The 27,721-nt window shown below is 41.9% G+C and overlaps 1 protein-coding gene across 1 annotated transcript in view; it reads left to right on the top strand.

Moving 5' to 3' along the window:
* Positions 1-27,016, top strand: part of LOC135262889 (transcriptional regulator ATRX-like) — a 47,992-nt gene extending 20,976 nt beyond the window's left edge. Inside the window, exons 12-35 of the mRNA XM_064350267.1 lie at positions 147-311; positions 531-627; positions 1,041-1,128; positions 1,226-1,411; positions 2,599-2,740; positions 2,863-2,972; positions 3,203-3,349; positions 4,313-4,490; positions 6,475-6,612; positions 6,822-6,997; positions 7,444-7,561; positions 9,018-9,139; positions 9,811-9,902; positions 10,227-10,366; positions 11,055-11,208; positions 12,035-12,135; positions 14,664-14,772; positions 15,025-15,202; positions 15,313-15,507; positions 21,991-22,140; positions 25,162-25,266; positions 25,446-25,541; positions 25,941-26,069; positions 26,158-27,016. Coding sequence (XP_064206337.1) covers positions 147-311; positions 531-627; positions 1,041-1,128; positions 1,226-1,411; positions 2,599-2,740; positions 2,863-2,972; positions 3,203-3,349; positions 4,313-4,490; positions 6,475-6,612; positions 6,822-6,997; positions 7,444-7,561; positions 9,018-9,139; positions 9,811-9,902; positions 10,227-10,366; positions 11,055-11,208; positions 12,035-12,135; positions 14,664-14,772; positions 15,025-15,202; positions 15,313-15,507; positions 21,991-22,140; positions 25,162-25,266; positions 25,446-25,541; positions 25,941-26,069; positions 26,158-26,406 — 3,365 coding nt within the window. The 3' untranslated portion in view covers positions 26,407-27,016. The remainder of the gene's footprint in view (positions 1-146; positions 312-530; positions 628-1,040; positions 1,129-1,225; positions 1,412-2,598; positions 2,741-2,862; positions 2,973-3,202; positions 3,350-4,312; positions 4,491-6,474; positions 6,613-6,821; positions 6,998-7,443; positions 7,562-9,017; positions 9,140-9,810; positions 9,903-10,226; positions 10,367-11,054; positions 11,209-12,034; positions 12,136-14,663; positions 14,773-15,024; positions 15,203-15,312; positions 15,508-21,990; positions 22,141-25,161; positions 25,267-25,445; positions 25,542-25,940; positions 26,070-26,157) is intronic.
* The last annotated feature ends 705 nt before the right edge of the window (positions 27,017-27,721 follow it).

The raw sequence follows: 27,721 nt of genomic DNA, 5'->3' as shown, positions 1-27,721 counted from the left end.
CCCACAGGGTTCTTATCTTTACCTGTCCACAGTTTTGCCAGGTGAGACCCTCCTGAGAGCTTAGTCCGTGCTTAATCGCGGGCTCCGACTCCACCCGCGGGTTCTCTGCTTCTGCGTTTGCCCCACGTTGCGTTTTGCTGTTGCAGAGGACGAGGAGCCCGATTCGGAGCGGGACTCCGACGGAGGAGTGAAGACCCGGCGCAGGCACCGCCTGCTCCGCTACCAGCTGTTGCCGAGCGACGGGCAGCCGGAAGGGCAGAAAGCCGCCACTCAGAGCAAGGAGGAAACCAACAGGGCGGCGAAGAGAACGGGTCAGCAGCGCCTCCCGCCCAGTGACTGTCTCTGATCTGCGTGCTCTTTCCCTCAAAACTGCAGTCCCTGCCTTTCATGTGGTCCTTATAGCTGACTGCATTGTGTCTTCAGACATGATACCTTCCCTTTTTTCACAAATGATTTTTCTGTAGCATGACTGAAAGCAACACACTAATCAAAGTCTGCTTGACTGTTTGTGCTGCACCTCTCTCCTGCAGCAAGTAGTGATAATTCTGCCACCTCGGACAGTCAGGAATCAGCCATGAGTGAGGAACTCAGTGACTCTGAGGAGGGCGATGAAGGGACGAAGACAAGGTAACGGGACCCTTTCCTTTCACAATTTTATCACACTGGAGCAAAATCATTGTCAGTCAGGCTTGTAAAATTTCCAAGTTATAGTATTCATTGTTGTGTCTGTGACATACAAAATACATTACATATAAACTGGATAGGCTTAGTATTGTCTGAAAGAAATACGTGGGTAACTTAGCTCCTCTGACTTAATATTAAAAATGATTTTTCTTGCCAACAAGATAAATGTCCTCGGCTTTGTTTAAGGTCATAATGCATTATAATTTACATCCACAAGGTGGCACTGCATCATCATAACATCCAGATGTTTCTTGCAAATCCACCATTTATAAACTGAACATTTTGCTTTTATATTGTGAGCTTGGAGTACACCACAAAATAATCAAGATTTAAATCATTTTTTCCCCCTGATCTAGATCTTCAAAGAACCCTGAAGAAAATGAGGGTAGGTCCTACCAGAAGAAGCGGAAACGTGACCTGCAGGGCTCCGTCAGCAGCGGAAAGGTGGGGGGGGCATGAAAATGTTTGTTCTATGGAGTTGATATAATATGAAACTTTTTGGGATTTAAAAAAAATACATTTTTAAATTTTTATTAAACAGAGTAGTTGTGATGATGACGACGGTGAAGACGCAGACAGCGAAGCTGCCCTCAAGAGTCGCAAGAAGATCCGCAGGATAATCAACGATGACAACCTGAGGTCAGAGACCCAAAACGCCGTGAAAGAGGAGGAAGACCGAAGGAAACGGGTTACCGAGAGAGAGCAGCAGAGGGAACATCTACGAGAGGTAGGCTGCTGCAACACATGACCCTGGCACTGTCAGAGGCCATTTCAGGGAGTACCATAGGGGGCTGGCTGTTAGGTCATTGTTGTTGGTCTGATTATATGAAGCTGTGCATCAGGAATCCTGTTCTCTCCCCGGGGGTGTACTACGAAGGAAGGTTAACTTACCCAGGCTTTCTTTGTGTTAGCTGGCTTGACAAAACAACCACAACTGGGCTTAACTGGTGTCATGAAGGTGGTTATCAGCTTGTTAAGTGAACACAGGCTATGTTAATCAAGCTCTGTGCGTGTTCCCTTAATAGTGGTGGTGTCTGCAAAAATGAGCCTATTGCGGCACATCATGGACCATACTCTCAGTGTATTTATCTCCTGAGTAACACTGTTGCCGCTAAGAAAGCCATTGACGAGGGTTGGCAAAAGATTCCATATAATTTAAGTTTGTTAATACTTCATTTAGGCTACCTTACCACTCCTAACAAATAAATCTGCACTCATGAATTGCCCTACAGTTTATTTCTAATGTGACCATGGTTCATTCTAGAGCTATTAATCCTTAAACTTGATACAGGATTTTTAAAATTAAAATTTTTCATGAAGCAGTCACACCAAAATTTATTCATAAACTCAAGAATTATGGGACTCATGCCATTGTCCCATCATTAAGGGAAGTAGATATGGATGCGTAGATTTTCAAGCGGCATGCACGTGCACTGTATTCCCTCTGTTCAGAATTTGTATCTTTCATATATTGTATCCTCTGGGAAAGCCAGCAGATTAATTTGGTCTGAATAATCACTGCCCTGCAAAGAGATACCTGAGGTCTACGGGATCCTCCAGGAATGGAGATGCCTTTTTCCAAGGAGTTGATTGGTCAAAGGGCGGTGCTTTTTTTATGTGTTTCAATCCGATTGCCTGAACATAGCCAGCCCTGGACCAGGCTAGCCTTGCATAAGTTACAATGGCGACATGCCCTGTTTTAAATTGGGTCAGCTTTGTGATACGGAAGACCCAGTGTTAAGTCTGTTGCAGAGGGTTGGAAATTTTCTGGTAAATTCCCAGGAACCTTACATGGGAAGTTAATCTAGCGAAGTTAGCTCGCTAACCCAGTAGTCTCGCTTCGTAATACATCCCTCTGGTCATTATTTGTTTGACTGCATGAAGCTGTGGATCAGGAGTCCTGTTCTCTCCCAGGTCATTGTTATCGATGACACGTCTCCTGAGCCTTGCGCCTTAACCACCAAGCTGGTGCTGGAAATGGACGAGGAGACAAACCAGCCTGTGGTCCAGGTGCACAGGAACCTGCTGACTAAGCTGAAGCCGCACCAAGTGGATGGTGAGTTTGTCTCCGTGTATCTTTCTGATGACTGTATGTTACATACAAGTAGTTGTACGTATGTGCACTTAATTATATACGTATGTAAACGTGAAACCGTCTCACTGTGTTTCCCTGTGCAGGAGTGCAGTTCATTTGGGACTGCTGCTGTGAGTCTGTGCAGAAGATACAGACGTCCCCTGGATCTGGGTGCATCCTGGCGCATTGCATGGGCTTGGGAAAGACGCTACAGGTAGAGGGCAGTTGTGTCATTGGTTGTTACCCTGATGGATAGGTACTATGAGTGTGGTCGACTGCGTTCCTGATTAGCATTGTGCAGTCGTGCTGTCGGCTGTTTTTTTTTTCTCCCTTGTGACGATGTCACCCACATTGACATTGTGTGTGAGGGTGTTATTTGAGAGTGAATGAGCCTTGTTTTGCAGGCGAGTGTGTGATGGGTTCAGCTCTCCTCCGTTCCTCTAGGTGGTGACATTCCTCCACACCATGCTGACGTGTGCAAAGCTGAAATTCAAGACTGCTTTGGTGGTGTGTCCGCTCAACACTGTCCTCAACTGGGTCAATGAGTTTTCAAAATGGCAGAAAGGCATGAAGTCTGATGAGATCGTACAGGTATATGTTACAGTTATCATTATAGTTATTCTCACCATCACATATTACACTTAACATTATTGTTTTTCTCCCAAATGTTATGCCACTGGTCTTACAGTTAACCAGGGTCCTCATTCATGAAGTCTTGGGAAAAAAACGATCATAAATCTTTGTTAGGAATATATGTGTGATATTCCTGGAAAATTTTGTGTGTCTCTTGTGAAAAACTTTTGTGAAAATGAAAAATTACAGTTGATAACATTTACTGTTAGTTGTGGATCTCCCATGGAAATGTGTAAAACAAAAGCCGTGCTTAATGGAGACGTGCATTTAATTATGTGGGATGTTATGGACAGCTTTCCTTTTTAATTATAATTGTTGAATTAGACTGCAAGTGCATCCATTTGCATAGCTACAGAAATATCCTGTGTACTTGCATATTTATCACAATATGTAATGCAGCTGTTGTTATGTTTTGAAGCATTTCCAAAATTATTTGAGACAAGCTGTTGGCAAGGTAATTGGGCTACTTTTGAAAGCTGTCTTGTTTGCAGTTATAATCAAATAGCACTAGTAAAGAAATGTTCTAAACAAGAGCATGCAGTTCTATCTCAGGAGATATGTCATGAAAGACTCATCTTGGGGAAATTCCACCTTCACTCTGAGGTGATATGGAGACGATCAGGAAGTAAGCAATTTTTTCCCCACAGAAGAGTTAAAATGTTTCTTATAGCTTTACACCTATGATGGATACCAGATTTATTAGAGTTGGAGTGAAAACCTTCAGGATGGTATAATTCTAGGAACAGGCTTGGACACCCCTGAGATAGATAGTGCTTTCACTGTATGTCTTTTCTGAATGTGAGCGAAATTGGTAAATACCTGGAGTGCGGTTTCATCACTTTTCTTCAAGTGTTTCCTATGATAGTTTGTAGTTTCGTTCGATATAAATGCTCACAGTCCACTCACACGTTTTTCTTGAAGGTGTCTGAGTTGGCCACAATGAGGGGTACTCAGGAGCGCTGCAGAGCCCTGGAGAGCTGGCATCGGCGTGGGGGCGTCATGATCATCGGATATGAGATGTACCGCAACCTCACGCAGGGCCGCAGCGTCAAGGTCCCCAATCTCAAGGATGGCTTCCAGAAGACTCTAGTCGAGCCAGGTACTGCCTGAAAAGATCCCAAAGATGCAAGGTGGTGGAGTGCGCTGTAACAGCTGTTAACCCCCGTATTCAGGCTGGTGTGGTTTTGTTTGCATTCATGTTTTTTTTTAAATGGTGGAATTCTCAATCTGGCCACACAATATACCATTTTGAAAGTGTCAAAACACACGGTTCTATCTCTATAAACTATTTTAAGATAGCAATGTTTTAGCGACAGAGGTTCCTTATTTTGTTACCTGGGCAGGCAAAACGATGCATTTTGGAAATCCACAGACAACACAAAGATGATACTCTTAGTAGTTTTTAGTCCCAAAATTGTGCTGACTCAGAGAAACATTGATAAAATGTCCATTGTTTACTTAGCAATACTCCAGAGGAATTGTCATTGTGGTCTGTTTTGCCACTGCATACACATACACATTACTGTGTACATAAGAAATGTTACTGTCTCTGGTGAAGGAATTTCTTATCAAAAATGATGGTGTTGAAGAAAAAGATAACAAACGACTGAGTCAGGAGCTCCTTTTGGTGTTTTGAAGAAACAACTGGTAGGGCTGATGTACAAGTAGAGTCTTTGAAAATATTAGGTCCAATACGTGAGTTTATATAGTTTCCAGAGACAAAGAACTGTTAGTCCATCCTATAAGCTTCATTCAATCACCATATGGCAAACTTCCATTTATGGCCAATCATAGGTTAAGGACTTCACTCCAAGCCTGACCACGTGCGTCTCCTTCAACTCAACAAAAACAGAGGTCCTTTAATCCCTGAATGCACTTGATTACTGCAGCTGGTGTCTGTCTCCTCTTGCTAACATTCCAGTTGATACACTCTACAACCAAAAGTATCTGGTCACCTCATGGTCTGGGCCTGTTTTTCATGGTTTTGGCTTGCCCCTTAAGGCAAGTCTTAACACTACAGAATACAATAACATTTTAGACTATTCTGTGCTTCCCCAGCAGTTTGGGGAAGGCCCTTTCCTGTTTCAGCATGACAATGCCCCCGGGCACACAGTCAGGTCCATGTAGAAATGGTTTTGTCGAGAACAGTGTGGAAGGTCTTGACTGGCTTGCCCAGAGCCCTGACCTCAACCCTGTCCAACACCTTTGGGATCAATTGGAAAGCCAACTGTGAGTCAGGCCTAATTGTCCAATCAGTGCCTGACCTCACTAATGTTCTTCTGGCTGAATGGAAGCAGATCCCTGCAGCAGTGCTCCAACATCTAGTATAAAACCTTCCCAAAAGAGTGGAGGTTGTTATAGCAGCAAAGGGTGGACCAACTCCATATTAATGCCCATTATTTTGCATGAGATGATGGATGTCAGATGTCCATATACTTTTTACCACATAGTCTATATATTGTATGGGGTGAAACAGCGTAGCTATATTTACATTTTATTTAATCGCTTTATGCAAGTCAACTTTTCAGTCATGACCCGGCATCACCAGTTTGTAGATACTCTGTGAAACAAGATGAGCCTACCTACGAGGTTCTTTGACCAGTACTGGCCAAGCAGTCACTCAGTACAGCCAATGAGATTTGCCATGTGCAAGCAACAACTCGATATGGAAAGCATAACTTATTGCCAGTACACAGCCAGTCAATGGAAAACAATTATAGGGATGACTGAAGAAGCATTTTAGCAAATTAAATTACATTTGTAACGGTGTATAGGTTACTAGTCTTGCATAACAAGACACACATTGTTTCTCCTACATAAAAAACCATAACTTTTTCAGTATGCATACTGAGAACATTATACACCTGCAAAAAAGTTATTGGGTCTGTATACCTAAAAAGATTTTGAACATGTTATCACTGGACAGATCGATTTACCATCAAAAATCTTTTAAGGCAGTTCCCTGAGACAATGCCTTTTTCTGTGTGCATCGCAGTAGTGGTCCACCCAGAATTTACCGTAGCTCATAGCCATTAACCCACAATGCTCAGCATGATTCTCACTCCCATCCTCTTGTCGTATAGGTCCTGATTTTGTCATCTGTGATGAGGGCCACATCCTGAAGAATGCGGCCTCTGCCATATCCAAAGCAATGAACTCCATCAGCACGAGGAGAAGGGTAGTGTTAACTGGAACTCCATTGCAGAACAGTCTCAATGAGTGTGAGTTTTTTTAGCTTCACAATAATCCTAGAAACTATATGAATAATTTGGGGAATCCTCAATTAAATGCAACCCAATAAAGTGGAAATTTCATTTTTAAAATGAATTTGAGGAAGTCTGTATGAAATTTTTTGGTCTTGATGTGTCACCCTGGTGTTTGCTGGTGTATACAGTTTAATAAAAGGCGAGGCTCTCTCTGGTTTTCTCAGATCACTGCATGGTAAGTTTTATTAAGGAAAACTTGCTCGGTTCCATCAAGGAGTTCCGGAACCGCTTCATGAACCCCATCCAGAACGGTCGCTGTGCGGACTCCACACCCGCTGATGTCCGTCTCATGAAGAAACGCGCCCACATCCTGTATGAGATGTTGGCCGGGTGTGTCCAGGTGAATGACCTCTCCCCTGGCCCCTTTGATTAATTATAAATTTTAAAAAAAGGTAGTGTTCAAAGGAATCTTGTCCCCTCTGACACCCAGTGGCAGATATGTCACAAAAAGCCAGTTTTGTGCAGGATTTCTTAGGGGAATACTGTTTTTGTGTATCAGTGTGTGTTTTAAAATGAAGAATGCTGTATTTGTGTGACAGTGTGAGTAAAAGGTCTATTTTTTTCTGTCCTATCCTTTCTCAGAGCCCTGTTTTTGTATTGTTCTGAGTATCTTGTACACTATTCTGAAATGTGTTGGTGTTAGTGTACCTAACCTAACATTGCAGTAACATTTGTCAATTTTATACTGTTTTCATGGCCAGTGATCCAGTCTTGTGGCTCTAAAGTCCTTGATATCTCCCAAAAACTGCTGATAACAAAATATTCTGTTTTTTTGCGCCCATCTAGAGAAAAGATTATTCAGCTCTGAGAAAATTCTTGCCACCTAAACATGAGTATGTGCTGGCAGTAAGACTGACACCTGTCCAGGTGAAACTGTATAGACACTACTTGGAGCATTTCACAGGTAAGTGTCTCATATCATATCAGCTCAGTGTCATTTAGATCTCAAGCTACCATTTCCATTGGATTCCATTGTTCCTGTGTTGGTCACTGGTGTATGAGGGCTCTTTAGGAGAAAGATCAGTAGTGTGGAAAATGTCCAGCGCCTTTGAATTGCTTTCTGTTTTGGAAAATGGCCATTCTCTTACAGAATAAATCCAAAACACAAATTGAGGTGGTCCTTTTGCAGCCTTAAAGACAGGCTGGAATTCCATCTGGTCACAGGAGAGGTCTGGATTCCCAATCTCCAACCCTTTGTTGCATTAAGTGGTTTAGCGATGTTATGACTGACCCTGAAAAGCAGATTTGCAGCTGGGGAGTGAGCAACAGCTGGCAGAGAGCCGCAGGGTTTGCGCACAGACTCCCACGTCCTTCATAATGACGTCTGCCACTCGTTAGGGCCTTTCTGAGCCCAGCAGTTCTGTGACTGCATGTGTGGACCCGCATGGCTCTGTGACTGCACGTGTGGGCTTGCATGGCTCTGTGACTGCACGTGTGGGCTTGCATGGCTCTGTGACTGCACGTGTGGGCTTGCATGGCTCTGTGACTGCATGTGTGGACCCGCATGGCTCTGTGACTGCATGTGTGAACCCGCATGGCTCTGTGACTGCATGTGTGGGCTTGCATGGCTCTGTGACTGCATGTGTGGACCCGCATGGCTCTGTGACTGCATGTGTGGGCTTGTATGGCTCTGTGACTGCATGTGTGGACCCGCATGGCTCTGTGACTGCATGTGTGGACCTGCATGGCTCTGTGACTGCATGTGTGGACCCGCATGGCTCTGTGACTGCATGTGTGGACCCGCATGGCTCTGTGACTGCATGTGTGGACCCGCATGGCTCTGTGACTGCATGTGTGGACCCGCATGGCTCTGTGACTGCATGTGTGGACCCGCATGGCTCTGTGACTGCATTTGTGGACCCGCATGGCTCTGTGACTGCATGTGTGGTACATAGGTGTTTAAATTCAGTGATATTAAGTCATAAATTAACCGTTATTCCTTGAAGGTTGGAAGTGTAATACTACTGCCATGTTAATAATGTTTGGTTCTTTGAGTTTCCTTTTTCATATCCTCCTTTGTGTTGTTTGGTCTGGTATATTACAAGCAAACACAACATTTTGCACAGTCCAATGTTACCGGCTAGTTGTAGAAGAGACTGGGCGGGTGGGGGGAGGTCTTGTTAAAATGGACCCGCTACACAACAACGGTGGCACCTAGAAGCTCCGTATTTTTCGTTGTTGTTTCGTTTTGAGGTTGTTGTTTCTACTCATAGTTTGGTTGCAGGAGCACTGAATGTCTGTGTTGAGCAATCTCAGGACGTCTGCATCCTGGCAACTTAGGGGGCTTGTACGAAGGGTATAAGTAATCTTCCACAGTAGGTGGGGCACCCACATGATTCCACAGTACTGTCTGCATACAGGTGAGGGTGGTGGAGGGAGAGGCCGATCTGGGACCAAACTCTTCCAGGATTTCCAGGTGCTCAGCCGAATCTGGACCCATCCTTGGTGCCTTCAGTTGGACTACATCAAAAAGGGAAACATGGTAAAGAAATGCAATGTAATGTTTGTGCCTCTGAAGCTGCCTCCTTTCAAATCACAGAAAAACAACCAATGATTAAGAGGACCTTCCTGGTAATATTCAATGAGTCTATAAAGGAGAACAGAAGGAATCAATCAGAAAGGGAAACATCGTAAAGAAATGCAATGTAATGTTTGTGCCTCTGAAGCTGCCTCCTTTCAAATCACAGAAAAACAACCAATGATTAAGAGGACCTTCCTGGTAATATTCAATGAGTCTATAAAGGAGAACAGAAGGAATCAATCACTTATTGACATGGATACATTTTTTGATATACTCATAAAACAACTGAAGTCTGTTGTTGTATGTATTTAAGTTTAATTGTGGTCTAATCTAAGAGTGAACCAATGTTGGTTCACATCAGTGAGCTTGTGATCTTTGGTGAATCTGTATACACAACCTCTAGGAATGGAATTCCCAACCCCTTTTTTCAAAGCACAGCATGTAAAGCCAATTAGAATGCATCATGTGTTTAGTACATAGAATGAAAACTTTCACGCAGATAATTTTCCAAGGATGAATATGTGATGTCATGATCTCTTGTATCAGAACATAAACGATGCTGTTCTGTCAGGTTAGCCTGTGGTCTCGGCTTTGCCTGCTAATTGCTATACTGGCTGCACTTTGTGTTACAGGGTTACCTTAATGAGGACGATATGGAAAAAGTAACATCTGACAGAGATGACTGCGCAGTCAGCCTGAGCTCTGAGGATGAGAAAGAGAAGGGGTATGTAGATGTGAACACCAGCAGGCAGGTACAGGAAGGGAAGTGACTCGTCCTTACAGACACCAGTCAATCTTCAAAGCTCTTCCGCTGGGCGTGCCAAAGGAAGAGCTTTAAAGATTGACTTGTCTTTGAAAGACAAAAGCACTGTTTTATTAACAGTCTCCCTATCACAGGCTGAGGTGTCTGAATACCTGCTATGGACCTGCGGCTTTCATGTTTCTGATTTTTTGAGTATGATGTCCAGTGAACTCTGTTTTTTTGTGGCGTTGTCCCATGAACTTGTCTTTACAAGCAGATGTATTTCATTTGTGTGTTATGCATCAGAGAGCAGACAAGGGCTCCGGGTGAGCTGGGGACCTCAGGCAATCCGGATAGTGATGGCGGAGAAGTGATAAAGCTGTGGAGCTCCTTCTGGAGAGGAAGGGCGAAAGAGAGATCTAGACAAGCGAGTCCTGTAGAAGATGGTAGAGCTTCTCCTCTTTCTCTAAGTGTGTCCTCTAGAAGATGCTTCGTATTATGGAATTATGTCCAATTACGTCGCATAATGACCTGTAAATATGCATTGAAAGTGAGCGGATGCCTCATAAACAAACCAACAATTGTTCTATAAACACAGGAGTGTCTAAGCTTGCAGCAATTAAATGTTAAAGCAGTCAAAAATGTAAACAACTGGTTGCAATGCAGTAGCATTCACAACCTAATTGTACCAATAAATGCACTGGACCGTTTGTAATTGTTTTACAGGTGTTTTTCTATAGTGATTTCTCCGGCTTAGGCGGATGGCTTGAAAAACACTTAGGTGGCCCGCCTGAGCCATTTCAGTGCTGGAAAAACACTGTGTATGAAATGTACTGATAACTTATTTATGCTCAGACTTTGGGATGCTTCAGCACTATTTGTATTGATATGAGGTGAAAGAAATGTTAATATAGAACAAGGCAATTTGTTGTATTACTTTGGTATTGCACTTATATTTATACTTATTTTATTTTGAATTGTTGTGAAATTTTAATCTGCAATAAATTATGCAAACAAATTTAGCGTCATATAAAAGAGCAGTATCCATAAAGGTCAAATGGATCAAGTACAAATATAGTTGATATACCCATTCCAATAGTGGTCTGACTTTATTTTGTGCTCTGCTTTTAACAGGGAAAGCGACCTCCAGTTCAGGCCATGGAAGTATTTCTCCTGGCTGGTACAAGAACTTTGTGACTGAAGATGATGCTACAGTACTGCAACACTCTGGAAAGTTGGTGCTTCTGTTTGAGATCCTCCATATGGCAGAAGAAATGGGAGACAAAGTGTATGTAATGCATGATCATTTTCATGTTTATAAAACAATTATGTACTAATTGACATTCACTCTCCAGCCTATTATTCCATCATTCAGCCTAAAATAATTAAATCACAATCAAGTGCAAGTGCTCTAAGTAGCTTGTGTAAAGCATAAATATAGTTCCCTTTAATGCAGTGGTTTCCAAACTTGGTCCGTCGTGTATGCTGGTTTACTTTTAATTCCAACCACAATTGCACTCCCAGAATTTAACAAGCTGTTATTTTTTTTATGTTTAGCGGGATAATTTACCCTCTTAAGCCACATTAAGCGTGTTGATTCATCTTCAGTCTTTATTTTTATCAAGTTTTTTTATGTAATTGTTTGCAATATAGTGCAGTAAGTACAATGTGGACATGTGATCTGACTTTTATTCTTCATGGCTTGCGTAACTATTTCTGACATAATGTAGCATTAGAGCGTAAATAATCTCTTTAACATGAAAAGCACCTAATTAAAAATAATACACAGCTTGTTAAAATTCTGGGATTCCAATTGTGGTTGGAATGAAAACCATCATACACTGTGGTCCTCCAGGACTGAGTTTGGGAACCACTGCTCTAATGTCTGAAATGTTCAATATATCATTTAATTTTTATATACACAGGCTAACTTATCTATATAGTTCCAGGTTTCTCTGCTGTCTGGCAGATCTGCATTATGGCCGTATGTGAAATTTAACAGCATGAAATATTTGGCTGCTTATCTTTTGCTTTGGAAATGAGAAAAAAGACTTGTGATTTTATCTACTGATATGAAAATTGCAATGACCAAAGGTACTCTGTTCATCCCATAGGCTGGTGTTTAGTCAGTCTCTGATCTCATTAGACTTGATTGAAGACTTCCTGGAGCTGGCTAACCGTGCTAAAAAGGAAGGGAAGCCCTCTCCATATAAAGGTACACTACTGCCCTGAGCAGGGGAAACTTCCTCTCAAGTATTTTATGGTGTCAGCAGAGTACCTGCTCTTAATTTAGCTCATGAATAATATACTTCTATTAAGTTCCAACCCGGGACAGTGAATGTTATCTCTGTGGAAAAACTTTGGATTGGTTGGCCCATTTAGCTCTCCCTTTACCACTCAAGATGACAGTGGTTCTGTTTTATATTTGATCCATGGTCATTTAGTCTCTCACCATTATTGCTTTACAGAAACATTCTGTGGCTCATTCTGTCTGTCATAACAAAATTTATTTCTGCTCTTAGTGAGGTTCCTTTAGCTGTTTAAATGGCTAGAACTGACTGTCATTCTTATAGTGAGCATTCTATTCAGAGGTAGTATTTTATAATGTGTGTAGAACAGTAATACACTCTGCCCTTCAAAGGACAGACTATTAAAATAATATATATGCACAGGTTTGGAAAACTAGTCAACTTTCCTGCCCCTGATGGCCAATGCCTCGGCTCGGATTTATGTATCTCCAGTGATGTTGTGTTAAATAGATCAATACTGTGCATGGTTAATGCATTCATAAAACCTTTCGTAAGCTGTGTTGTTGTGCCTGGTGTTAACTAGTGGCTTCCTGTTAACAATCCAGCAATGGGTGATGTGATGCACCCCACCAGCTGGAGGGGAAGAGGTTCTGCAAATGAACTTAAGACAGACTGTACACACACACACACACACACACACACACATGCTCACATGCACAAGTGTATACACATAAACACAAGTAAGCATGCAGTGCCCCCATTCCTGATTTTCTCTATTGCATATTTGTCTCACTGTTTCTGATTTTTAGACAAAATGTAATACTAGACAAAGGGAACCTGAAGAAACACAAAACACACTTTTAAAAAAAAATATTCCATTTATTTCCTGAAAAAAGTTATCAAACACCCATGAGAAAAAATAAGTGCCCCCTTAAAATTGTTGCACTGCATTTGGCAGCAGTTTTCGCAACCAGACACTCTAGTTAGCAGAATTGCTTTAATTCAGAAAAGGTTTGGAGCATGAACTGCTTGTTTCAGGTCCTGACACAGCTTCTCGATTGGGTTCAAGTCATGATTTTGACTTGGCCACTCCAAAAATTTCATTTTGTTTATTTTCAGACAGTCAGATGTGGACCTGCTTTTGTGTTTTGGATCATTGTCTTGCTGCATAACCCAATTACACTTTAGCTTCAGCTCAAGAATAGATGACCTGACATTTTCCTTAAGAATTTTCTGGTGTAGAGCAGAGTATATGTTTCTTCCAATAATGGCAGTTTGTCCAGGTCCCAAGGCAGCAAAGCATCCCCACACCATCACACTCCCACCACCATGTTTGACTGATGGTATGAAGTTCTTACTGTGAAATGCTGTACTAGGTTGTGAGATGAGCATTGATGTTTCTCTTGGCTAGCAGTGGTCTGCCTTTCCCATGAATCCTATTTTTGCCCAGTCTCTTTCTTGTTGTGGAGTTATGAACATTGACCTTAGTTGATGCTAGAGATACCTGCAGTTCTTTGGATGTTCCTCTGGGATCTTTTGTGACTTCCTGGATGAGTTGTTGCTGCGCCCTTGGAGAAATTTTGGCTGGCCAGCCACTCCTGGGAAGATTCACCACTGTTCCAAGTGTTATCCATTTGAAAATAATGGATCTCACTGTGGTTTAATGGAGTCCCAGGGCCTTGGAAATGGCTTTCCAATCTGACATATTTCAACAACTCTTTTTTTACATCTCTTCTGGAATTTCCTTTGATCATGGTATAGTGTGCTTGTAGAAACTTTGTAGTGACTACTTTGCCCTGATGGTAAGGTTTAATATGAGAAAGGTTTACACTCAACTGGGCTGGCTGCAATCAAGCCTGGATGGAATTATTTTTTCACATGGGTGATATGGGTCTGTGAACTTTTTTCATTAAATAATTGAAGTAATTTGAAAAAATATGTTTTGTGTTTACTCTGGTTCCCTTTTTCTAATCTTACATTTTTTCTAATGATCTGAAACCATTCAGTGTGAAAAATATGAATTAATACAGGAAAGGGGGAAAAGACTTTTCATAGCACTGTGCATCTTTATGCGCAGGAACAGACGTACACGTGTACACACAAATGTACAAACACACACACACACACATAGTGGCCCTCTGGCATATGGTCATGTTCCTAATTACACTTCTGCAGCTGTTTTTGCTTTCATTTACAAAATGATTAGGCCATGACTTTCTTTATTCATTCCTCTAAAAATGTTTGCTTAAGGGTTTTTAGTTTGTGATGAAAAGATCCTAGTCCAGTAATTAGAAACATACTGGCATGAGAGACACAGGGAGCCATAATGTTAGTCTGAACACAGCCAAACTTCACTCACCTATCTGTTCTCACACTTGCGCTGTAACAGGAACCACATTAATCCTACTGAATTCACACCACAATACACGCCTATATACAATTAATCCACTGAATGTAAATCAGGTCTACTCTCTTTTTTGTTTTTTGGCATCAGGAAAGGGGAAATGGTTAAAAAATGTGGACTACTTCCGTCTGGATGGTTCCACCAGTGCTTTGACCCGGAAGAAGTGGGCTGAATCGTTCAATAACCCCAGGAAGTTCCGGTAAGTCCTTTCCGAACCCCCCAGTTCTGCACTCATTCCCTTATGCCCACATCAGGGCTGATGTCTGCTCCAAAGGGATCTCCACCATCCCCAGTAGTTTTTTTCCCCCACATTTTTTACATTGAGTCTAGTATGAATATTAAAATATTACTTCTATAAAAAACAAAAACCTTTTTGTGTTGAGACCTATTGGCAAAAACTGTTCTGTAGTTCTTCCCTTCAGTCATCTTGTTGCCTCATTGTCATTTTCAGGGGTCGCTTATTTCTCATCTCCACAAGAGCTGGATCTCTTGGGATCAACCTGGTTGCAGCCAACAGGGTCATTATTTTTGATGCCTCCTGGAACCCCTCTTATGACATTCAGAGCATCTTTAGAGTATATCGCTTTGGGCAGGAGAAGCCTGCATTCGTCTACAGATTTCTTGCTCAGGTATGAATGAAAATAAAACGGCACATTGAAGAGTATTTTAACGTGGTCCCAAAATTCTGTAATGAATACTTTTGGATCACTGAATGACTGCTGACCACATCTATGTGCAGGGGACCATGGAGGAGAAAATCTATGACCGACAGGTGACCAAACTGTCGCTGTCTTTCCGAGTGGTGGACCAGCAGCAGATTGAACGCCACTTTACCATGAACGAGCTGACTGAGCTGTACACGTTTGAGCCCGACCAGCTGGATGACCCCACCTCGGAGAAGAAGAAAAAGAGAGCCACCCCCATGCTTCCAAAGGTAGCAGCCATGCGTCCGAGCTCCGCCCAAAGCCTAAACTTCTCTTTAAGTCTTGTGTCACGATACATATTTCAAACATAATGCTTAGAATGAAGTTTTCTACTAGCTGAACGGTATAGAACAGGAATCTATGCTAACTGAAGATGGACGATAGGATATCTGACTTTGATAAAATGAGGAGTTGTGTCCCAATGGCATCATTGGTTCCAAGAGTATTTTGTGGATACAGAAAGACTTTCTTTCATTAAGTAAGTCACATGCATTATTCTGGGAGTAAAACAGAAAGTTTGGGATGAATTATGGTGGAGTTGCTCTTTAAGTGGTGTTTCAAATGGACCATTCTTGAAACTGAAACAAAAGTCATGGCTGTTGCAAACACCATAGTTTAGTTGCATCATGTTCTCATGCAGTGGGGAGTACCGGATTTTGAGTTCCCAGACTCATGGGTGGGGGGGGGGGCACATAGCGGCATGCCTGTTCTTATTTTAGCGAATCGCAGGTGTGCAGTGGCTGGACCAAGCCCCTGGAGTTTAACAAGCAGTCATAGGCCTCAGATAGAGGCCAGCAGCACACATCTGGGAGCAGATTTCCCCGCTGACTGATATTTACCAAATAGTATTACTATTACAACACTGACTGTTCACCACACTGAACAAGCTGTGTAAATCACAGATACAGATTGCATTTTTTGCATGGAATCCAATTATACAGCTGGATATTTTTTAGGGCATCATATGCAGGATTTTAACCTTGAAAATAGTGCTGTTCCGATCGATCGGCTGTGTGATGGAACCGGCCAGGTTTTGCTCCATAACACGCGATCGGTGACTGGCAGGTTTATTTTTATTTTGGCTGATCTGTATTCCGGTTTTATGATGTAAAAAAAGGTGAGCAGAGTCCATGCGCAAGCTGCATTTTAATGTTGCTGCTGTATCTTTCTCCAAATGTCAGCCCTTTGGAAACAATACAAATTGTGTGAAGCGGACATTAAAGGTCTGTTTTTTCAACCTGGGTCTTGTTTTATTATGGGGCATATTAAGATGGGCTACAGGTTCAATGGACCTTCAAGCAAGTCTTGAAAATATTGTAAAATAACCGAGCTAAGGCATATCTATGATGTACTGGCAATATGTGTCTTTACGCAGTTTTGCCAAATTTGTACATTTTTATCTGTATGTTATTCTAAAACGTGTTTGTGATGTTTCTAGGCATGGCACTCTTTTCTGTGTGGGGGAGGGGTGGGTGTGGGCGACAGAGCCTGTGGTTTTGGATCAGATTTCAGTGGAGTGTTTGTTGCTAGCCCAGATACAGCGAGGCAAAAAGACAAGCCGACAGGGCTCGTTCAAGAACAAGTGTTAGTGTTAATCTTGGAATGGCTTGAAGTTCCTCAAGGGAATGAAAAGCAAAACAGAAGCTGGCTTGTATTCTGTTGGACCTGTAAGTAATGTTACCTCTAGCTATCCAGCTGGCTAGATGAGTGAAGTTGGCTACTCGGGTTGAGTGGGCAGGGTTGATTACCGAGGAGGGGACTTCTTTGATTGTAAACACAGGACCAAAGCATGGCTTAAAAAAATCCTTAAAAAATAGTATGCCTTTAAGCACCTTGCTCAAGGGTTCAACAGCGGTGTCCCAATTTTGTAATCGAGCCTAAGACCTTGGTGCTACAAGCCCGGCATGCTACACAACTTTCTTCATTTGTCATGTGCATTTTACTGCTGGGGAATAATGAAAGTGAATTGCGAAGTAATACACTATTTACGGCCGTTAGTTTTCTAGTTGAGTATAATGATAAACTAGCAAAACTAGAAGCTTTGCCCCATTGTTGTCGATCGTAGTTAACAGCCGGTGGAAGTGTTGCTACGCTTCTGGGTTGGCAGCTCTTGCATGAGAAAGGACTATAGGCCCCCACCCAATCTGACCTGACTTCACTGAGGCCAGAAAGTAGGCCAGATACTCGACAAAAACACAGCATGCCTTCGTGCCTCTTAGGGCTTGGGGTGGGACGCAGACCTCTAGCCAGCACATTTTTGATCACATTGTTGACCATTTCAGTAATTATTTGTGTGCAATTGCTGCAGTTTGTGATGTGCGTGTATATGCATATGTGTATGCCTGTATGTAGTATGCATGCAGTGGAAAGCCTGGGAATGTATGGCCATACACATTATTGACTTAAATTTAAAATTATATGCAATTTTATTACTACAAACAGTAGTAACTACTAACAGAAGTTATTACTGTTTGTAATAGGGATAGTGTTATTGTGAATGAGTAATAATTGGCAACATCACAGCTATGCAGTGAAAGACAGTTCATAGCATTTTGTGATGTTACACATGAATACAGTGTTGTGTAAAACAGTTTTAATGTTTCTGGTACCCTTAACACTTTATGCGAATTAAATTAATTAAAACAAACTAGCAATCAACAGCCTACGTTTACTGTTGGATCAAGTCAGAGTACCCTCCTCACAAATTACAGTTTATTCTCCTATGTGAAGGAGGAAGTACAAAATCTTTTTAAAAACACGTTTGTACTTTTGAAACAAACAGGAAACGGTCACACAAAGTTTTTGCTTGTATTGTTAATTTGTGTATGGGTATCGACATGTATCCAGAGACTCAGCTCATTTGGGTGGGAAATATATGCTGGTCTAGTCAGGGTGAGCAGCTTTGTCTTTCTAATGGGATTATGCAGTGGTGAGGGATCTTCCGTAGCATAGTTAAGGTCTGGTGTGATATCCCAGTGAATGCTTCTCCTTTATATACCTGTGCTGCCTGCTGTGCTTATGGTGGATTTGGGGAAGCAGTCATTTAACTGGCAGCTTATTGCACCTGACCTAACCACACACCCCTAAAGCTGCCTCTGCTTCCCTTTCATTCTCCCAAACAAGTCTGAGATCAGCAAAGCCATCTGCGAAAATGATTCATCATTTCTCTGTAGTTTCAAAGGAATAAAAAAGGCTTTTTTTTTGGTCTGATGAACAGTCATTATTTAACCACCCACATGCCCGCACACCAACAAACACACAACATGTCTTCCGAGAAACTAATTTGAGAAAAAAGGAAATAAGCATTCTTCCCTAATGACAAAGAAGCGCACCAGAGTCCAGACAGGAGAGTGACCCAGCATGCAGTCTGTCCTGGCCTAAGGCCCACAGGAGGTCTTTTATGGACCAGAGAGCCAGAATCCGAGCCACACAGCCCTCGGTGCGGCCTGCTGTGGGGCCCTGTGCAGGGGAGTAGGGTGGGCTACCTCCATCTTCCCAGCAGGCCATTGGTGGGAAAGCTGTAATTTGCTACCGTTCTGGGTCTTCCCACCTGCTGGGACTCATTGTGTGCAGGAACAGGCCTCGTTGCTGCTAATTAGATACAGGAGTCTACCCTTATTAAGCCTCCCCAGATGTTCACAAGACATTTTTTGTCCTCTTGTAAGCTTGAGTTGTGCGAGTTGTACTGGCATGGTCAGTGTTAGATTTCCTCACTGTTAAACTTTTACTCTCTCCACGTCGCCGCCAGTAACATGCCACTCAAACCATCCTGCCACTCAAAGCAGACTGGAAGTGATGTGTGCTGCAGTTGGGAGAGTAACGATCGAAGCCCAGGAAAATGTGTACCCCGACACAACGCCGAACATTCTCGGCTTGAGAAAATGTTTGCAATGGGACAGCAGGGCTGTGCATTTCGTCTGTACGCAGCTGTTGAATCAGTTTTGACTGGCGGAGGTTGGGGTTTTACAAATAACCAGACCCTTCTCATTCCTCAAGGTTTTTTTTGCCTTTGCTGCTATGGCTGGTGCACCTGGGCATCGCTGAGACTGTGACTTGGTAAAAGCAGGGCAAGCGCTTGGTTGAAGCCAGCCCCAGCTATCACTGTGCAGCATTCTTGGGTATTCCTCCCACACAGTCTCTGCTTCCCAGCTAATTAGAGAACTGCTAAGCGTGGTTTATTGTACCGGTAATTAAAGCAATAAAATGTAGTGAGTGAATATTGGTGCACATTAAAAGAAAGGTGGTGAGTTCAGTAATGCCCGAGAGACCACAGCGGTAATGCAGGGAGGGCTGGTGCTGAGTTTGAGCAAAGTGCTTGTGATTAATATTGAGCACCATGGCATTGCCATTTTTTTATGGAACAGCGTGAGTACAAGGACATTTTGAGTGTAAAACTCCCTCTTGGTTTGAGCCCTCTTGAGATCATATGCATCAGGTGCAAGTTTTTATGTGTGACACATGAAGATTTTTTTAGAAATTAAAATAGTTTTCTGTGTACTGCTGTAGAAGTGCTGCTGGTGCCCACTTTCTGTACTTAAAGTTTCTTAAAGATTGGTTAGGCATTTGGCTCTCAAAGACTTGAAATATCTGTTATTTTTGTCAGAGGGAAGGGCATTTCCCGAAACAACAAGTGATGACAGATTGTAATAAAAATGCTTCTTTACAGTCTATGTGCTGAGTCACAACAAGGATTCTTTAAAAAAATTAATTTAAAAAAAAAAAAAGAAAGAAAATGGGAGTATGCCAGACCTGGCATTCCCTGCAGGTCTGCATGTTTCCCAAATTCAGCTGAACTGGCCCGCATTTGCTTTCCCCGTTCTGACTTTCAGAATCTCATTATATCACTGCACTGTGAGAACGAGCCAAGCCGTCAGAAGTTTTCCTTTGCCTAATTGTTTCCATTTAAAATATCTGTGTCTATCTGGAAAATGACTACCACACTTCTGGATTCAGAATCTAGGTTGATGTTTAATGTTTGTGTTTTTGTGGTGATTTATTGATTTGTGTAGGGTGTTGTCTCTGCTCGCTTACTGCTGACTCCCAATGAGAATAGTCTGGACACGCTGTAGCATTTTGTTGAACAGTTACCTTTGCTGCTTGAGCAACAGTAACCCAAATTTGTGGAAGCAATATAGTGGTGACGTGCTGTTGGGTTGGTTTACAGTATCTGAATGAGATTGCAGGTACAGTCTCGTGTATCAAACTGACCACCAAGACTTGGGGGACTAGTCTGTGGTCATAGTAACGGTTTATCATTTCTCATGTATTTCAGTCCTCTACCACCAAGGGAGCAATAGAGCCTCTGTTTCAAGTCAGAAGTTCGTAAAGCAATGTAGTCATAAATTTAAATGGACTTCCAGAAGGCACAACTTTTCTTTGAAGAGGCAGGAAATGTTGATTTAAAATGAACAACCTGCTCGACATTGTTTAACGATAATGTACTGCTACAGCGGTACCTGCAGGGCCCGAATAATAAAACCAGAGGGTGCTTGTTCACCTGAGGCGCTTGGCCAACTAATATTAATATCATTAATATTAATTAACATCATCCTTATACATCTAATGCACGTTCATCAGAGCTGGAGAACACTTTCGGTGAAAAACACTGATTCTCTCTTTGCACCTAGACCGTCTCTTTTACGTTTACACTTTGGCATTTAGCAACTTACACAAATGAGAGTTTTGTTACAATCAATCAGTTTATACTCCTGGATGTTTTACTGAAGCAATTCAGGTTAAGAGGTTGCTCAAGGGTGCAACGGCAGTAGCCTAACTGGTAAAAAAATAATAATAATTTACCTTTCTGTAACAAGCCCAGTTCCCCAACCGTTATGGCGCAGGAGTGCTAACAGCAGCAGGAGGGTCCTCTTAGGCATGCTCGCCGTGCCAGATTTAAGTTCATATTTTCAGGTTTGAGGAGAAGGGTGCACCTAGGACCCCCGTTGGACCTGTAGTTTCTCTCTCAGGAAACACTTATTCCAAAAGGACTCATCATCCTTCAGATGAGAACCCAAGCATGCCTGCGAGTGTCGGGTCTGCAGGTTCGTTTCCTCTCATTTAGTCTGCTTCCTGTTTTTTTCCTCCTCCCTCAGAATCTTTCTCATCCTTCATTTTATTTTAAAAAGAATCAGGCTTTTCTCAGAGGCCTGGGGGGGTTGTCTCTTGAAGTATGACGATAGGCAAGGTTTTATCACTGTCATTAGTGTACACAATGTGCACATGTTCTGCTAAAACTGGACCACCCTAGAAGAAATGGCCTATTGATTATTCAGGGATCTGTACATTTCACTGTTCCTGAGGAGCACTGCACTGTCATTTGACCTTGGGGTACCATTTAGATGAGCACCAGCTCAGATCTTAACTGTTCCTTTAGGAAAGAAAACCTGTGATGGTGAATGTTTGAAGTGCATTTTGGTTGTAAACCAAAATACGAGTTGTAAACTATTGCTTAATCAAAAGGAAAGTTGCACATTCAAAATGTGGAAAAAATAGATCATGATGATAAAATATTCAGCATTAACAGATGGGAGTAGACAGGTGTCAATATTTAATTTACGCGAATCATTATTTATCTTTTTTTTTTGAATGTCAGAACTTTCCTCAGTCTTAATGTTGGTCTGTTGATGAATGGTTGCCACCTTTATTATAATGGAAGCTCTCTTGTCTAATAATTTTATTGATCAACTGCAGTGTTTTATCCAATCCCCCTGCAGGATCCCATTCTGGCAAACCTACTTCACAGTTCTAAAGAACAGATCGTGAGCTACCACGAGCACGACTCCCTCCTGGATCACAAGGAGGAAGAGGCCCTAAGTGAGGAGGACCGCAAGGCTGCCTGGGTGGAATACGAGGCCGAGAAGAAGGTGAGTGCTGACTGTGGCAGGGCTGTGCGTTGCCTGTAACAGAACATAGTACTGTTACAGCATTCAGTACTGACTGTGACAGCTCTGTCTGCTGGCTAACAGGTCAGCGCCATTGTTCTGAACAGCGTTTACTTTTATTTCCCTTGCATGCAGAACCTGCTATGCTACAAGCCCAATAGTATCACAGCAGACTGATGATCTGTAGGAAAGCAAACAAATGTTCAAGGGTATGAAATCTTGCAGTAAAGCAAGTTTTCAATCTAAATGTAAAGCAATAAAATCACATCATAAAAGCAGAAAAGCAATTTTAACCTGTTAGCTACCTAACATTTTAAGGTGCAGTAATGATGATCTTAATATATTCAGTGGTATCTTTTCTACAGTGCTATGAAAAAGTAATAGTGCCCTTCCCAATTTCCTTTTTTATTGCATATTGAATGGTTTCAGATCTATAGAAAAAAATGTATTTTTAGGCAAAGAGAAACTAAGTATACATAAAACACATTTATTAAATTAGTACATTATTATTTCATCGAAAAAATTATCAAACACCCATATCACCCTTGTGAAAAAGCCATTTCTAAGGCTCTGTGACTCCACCAAACCAGAGTGAGAGCTATTATCTCTAACTGGAGAACACTTGGAACTGTGGTGAATCCTCCCAGGAGTGGTCGGCCTGCCAAAATTTCTCCAAGGGTGCAGCGACAGCTCATCCATTAGTGGTAACCTAATGTTATACATTGTGTTTCTGTGAATATCTTAGCCATAATTATATAACATTAGTCAGCTGTCGAAAAAGATGCGGAAACACATCCCTAGGGTAAAAAAAAAAACCTGTCTAAAAGAAGAAAGCAAATGATAATGTTTAAGAAGTGAGGTTAAAAAAAGAAACAGTGTTTTAATGAGTAGTGGGCACTTGATGAAACAGTGTATGTCATGAATGGCTGGTATTCGATGCTAAAGAACAAGTCATGTTCTGTGCTTAATGCCATCTATATTTCTCCGAAAATTCAAATGACACTCTGGAGTGAAACACGTTCTAAGTTTTATTAGAGATGCAGCTCTAACTTTTTGTAGCCCTGTCTTTGTTAAAGAAAAAGATGAAATATTGTAATTACAGTTGTTTTTTCATTAAATTGTCTTGTGAAATCTGTTCTGTCTAAAAATCAAGATTTAAAAAAAAATGTTTTACAAAACATAATCATGCGATTCTGTAACTTTCATTTTTGTATTGTTCGGGGGGGAAATAATTGTGCCTAGTAAAGTATCCAAGTAGTCTGGTAAATTTTTTTATCCAACAGGCACAATGGCCGGTTCAGCAAAAAGCTATTTTCAAACACTGCAATAGTTATGCTGAAAGACTCTCATCATTGTATTGTGAATTGAGCACCATTTGTCAACTCTGTCACGTTGTCGAAAACTTAGGCTGGTGCGGTTTCATGGCCTTACTGTGGATACAAAAAGTACCTTTTCAACTTATGAAGTCACCTCCCAAGGGACCTTCGCTACTTTAAAGTGTGATTCTTCTGTCCGCGTCTGGCACGGAACACATTTTGAGAGCCGATGGACAGCACCACCCTGCTCCACTGTCCTGTAAACTAGTATTCAGAGTTCCAGCCATTGTTTTCATATGACCATGAGGGGGAGAACTGTGTCATCAGCTAATTAACTGGGTTCATCAGGGAAGGGTCACTAGTCACTAGGATCAGCACATGGGACTTCCCTACTTTGTAAACCTAGAATCTGCTGGTGATTTTTTTTTCTGTCCTTCTTTAAACCATTTTTATAAATTCAACCCCTTTCTGCCTTCACTTCTGATGGAGGTTATACTTTTTTCAGTACTTTAAAATATTGTGTAGTCTGAACATTTGGTGTAGACCGGGTGTGTAGTGTGAAGAATCGACTTAACAAAAGTAAAAATCAACTTTTAAAGTTAATCAAAAAGTTAGATTCAACATTTAGATTTAAATTCAACATTTTGTGACCGAATTATACCGTTAGATCATTTGAACTAGACATTTTCATATTTGGTGAATAGAAGACCATTAGACAACAACATTCATTCAGTGTGTTTAATGATTAAGTCTCTCAGTTTAAACCCACAACTCACTCCCTGTTCTGTGTAGTGCACTGTGCTTTGTGTGGTGCTGCGATGGCCACCAGCAATTCAACTTCAAAGAGAAACATGAGGAGAGTGTGTCAGTTTGTGTATAGCCCACTCGCTTTATCCTCTATTGCATCTGGCCAGTGCATTTGGGCACTACTTCAATCAGTATAATGACAGACGGAAAAAAAAATCACATGAACTCGGTAATTCCTGCATCACCCCCATGTCAGTTTGTTACCACAATAACCAGAAAATGCTGGCACACTACTCCTTTATGTTTTTTGGTTTAGCTTACTGATGCCCTCAGTGCAGTTTCTTGCAAGAAACGTTATGGCAAAGCTATGGTTGATGTTTTGGCACGGTCCAAATGTTGGAAAATAAATAATTTTTGTCCCCTTGTGATGTTTTGATGTCTCACCATTTACAGTATGTCAAACTATAAATTATAATATGAACATATTTCTTATACAGACCAAATCAATTGGCATAAATTCTTGGTAATTATCAGTTGTTGCAGCCTTTACAGGTGTAAATCAAATAGCACATATTATGGGATGGCTCTTATGGTTAAGGCACCATGCTGTACAGCTGACTCTGGTTAGGTGTCTGCGTTTATTACTATGTAGATAGGTTGGTCACCCATGTACTGCATGCTAGAGCCTCATATGACTCCGTTCTATGCAAGCTGCAGTCTGCGGTTTTAAAAAGCGGGTGACACCATGCGTTTCAGAGAAGAGCCATGGATGTCTGCACTCTCCTGAATCGACAGTGGAGTTCACGTAAGAGTGCCTCTGTGGGTGCAGCGATTGGCCATTCCAAATTAGGGCAGGAATTGGACATTCTCGGTTATGTGCTGATTTTTTTTATTCTGTTTAACTGATTTTTATTTTTTATATGTCTTTGTGTGATTTCAGGGTCTGTCAGTTCCTCTGAACCAGCCCTCTCATTCTACTGGAAGCTCAGAGGGCTTTGACACATATCTGAATGGTCTGTCTGGCATGACCGACCCTCAGCTAGAGGTAATGGGGTAGTAAGTACTGGGGCCCCCGATACTCTGCCGCAGTGCAACACCCCTATTCTCCCCATATCACCTGTGCTAAATAAAAATGAAAACAGCCATGAAATCAGTGTGCATCACATCACATGATTATTTTTTGTCTGATGTAAGTGCTGTTTTCACTTCATTTCTAAATAAAAGAAACTCATCAGTCAAGGACGGCAGAAGATGTTGGAGTGCTCCAAGGCACTGAATTCCATACCAAGGCTGACCTTGAAGGAAAGCTTTGAAAAAGTTGTGAGTATCCATATAATACAGCAGGGTGGTGACAGTCTGAGTCCTTCTGTAGTGCAACCCTGTGATTGAGACCCTATGAGTGAGAAAAAACACCATGACTGTGACCTATTGCAGAGACACTGTGACTGAGACACTATGATGGAGACTATATTGCAGAGACACTGTGACTGAGACACTATGATGGAGACCATTTTGCAGACACTGTGACTGAGACAGTATGACGGAGACCATTTTGCAGAGACACTGTGACTGAGACAGTATGACGGAGACCATTTTGCAGAGACACGGTGACTGAGACCATGCTGAGGCCCTGTGACTGAGACTTGTAGGGAAATGTAAGATGGCAGAGTGTCAGTGTGCAGCAGCAGAGGTGTGTGACAGGTATGCCTTGTCCCTCAGGAGAAGGAATACCCCACAATGAGCAAAGAGAATGTGTTTGTTTTGGCTCACCGCCGCCACAACATCATTCAAGATAAGCTGAAGCACTGGGAGGCCGTCTACCAGGACACCCTCAGAAAGCATCAGGCGGTGAGCTCTGCCCTATCAGAAGCATCCGTCACGCATCCCTTGCCCTTCCTCAGTCACGCCTAACATCGCCCTCTGTCTCCACACACAGCGGCTTGCATACGTCCAGAAGGTCATAAGGAACATGAAGCCGCAGGAGCGACAGATCGGCAAGGCCTACGAGGCGAATGCCGTCCGTCGGGGGCTCTCGAAGGACGAGGCGGAGAAGGCGGTGAAGGCGGTGGCCAACGGCCCGAGCGAAGCGAACACTCTCAGTCCGTACCAGCAGCCAGGGCGTGGCCCTGCACGCCAAACTCAGCTGAATGAGGGCTCTCCTTCCACGTCCTCTGTGACATCATAAAACATCCATCATTTTGAAATGGTTTTGGGAAGCTCAAAATTCACAACAGCCAAAAAAACATTTGAAGTGAAAGCTGCTAGTACTATAGACCCAGGTTCGCAGAAAAATGTATCTGTGATCCAATGGATTACTACATGATGGTTAACGGTACATTAAGTTCCTAAATTCTTCTGGAAAATTATCTTTAATCTGTTGAGCAAGAAGTTCCTTAATATCTGGAAACATGAAAATTTTCTGTATCCCTATGTACAATTTTTTCTAGTGACCTAGAGTTATTTTCAAGTTATTGCTCTTCACAATTAATTCATGTTTTCAGATTCTCGCTTGAGTTACTGGACAATTTTTAATCTTGAGATGGTATTGTAAAGCATCGCACACAATATTTTCTTTATTTTAATTCCAGTGTTTGCTCTCCAGATTGGCCACTGTTGCTTTTTGTACTGATATATTGTCACTGAAATGTCACTGATTTCAGTAGGCCGTTTATTTTGAAGAATGTGGTTCTGTAAAGAACTGTTCCTGAGAATGTAATGAGTCTTTTTTGCATTTACCTGAACTAATGATGTTTTTTATATCACATTTAATAAATTAACTTTTGATTGTTTCTTTAGTTCCTGTGTTCAGGTATCTCTCATTTTTGAGTGATGGAAATGATTGTGCTTGGGATATTGTGTACTGATCATCTTTAGTACAAAGTATTTTTTTTTTACACAAAAATCTAGCCAAGTCTGATGCAACATACGCTCTTATGAACAAGTCGATGCTCTTGCCACATCAGAGGAAAAAGAAAAAAAATTACACGTGAGGATTCATTCAGGTGAGCTTGCTGACACCAAATTTGAGAGATCAAGTGTACAGAAAGCAAACTGATAAACATCCATCTTGCTGGCTAACTAAAACTCAAAGATAAAATTTCATTTTGTTAGCTAACGTTGTTGCCAGGTTTTCCTGACTGCATCTTAAATGATACTCTGGACAAGAAGTGACCACACAGAGTGCAGGGCAGAAGGTGGAACATCTGGTCTGTGCTTTTATGTTGATTCCTGCAGCATAAGTTGTGTTTGTGAATTAAGATGGCTATATGCTCCTGTCAGCCCCACACCTTTTTTGCTTCCATTTTTTTGTCTGGAGATTTTCTGCTCTCAATTTTTGCTTTTCTGGCATCCAATTTTGTCCTCCCTCTCTTGCTTTTCCGTTACACTCCCAGGAGGGCTTGCATTTGCAGTTCACAAAAATCTCTCGGAAGAAGACATTACAGCTATTGCAGATGTTGAAATGGTGATTCCATCCGCACTCAGGCTGGGTGTCCTGGTAG

Source organism: Anguilla rostrata, chromosome 9 (genome assembly GCF_018555375.3).
Source record: "Anguilla rostrata isolate EN2019 chromosome 9, ASM1855537v3, whole genome shotgun sequence".
Taxonomy (NCBI): Eukaryota; Metazoa; Chordata; class Actinopteri; order Anguilliformes; family Anguillidae; genus Anguilla; species Anguilla rostrata.
This window is presented reverse-complemented; position numbering and strand designations above follow the sequence as displayed.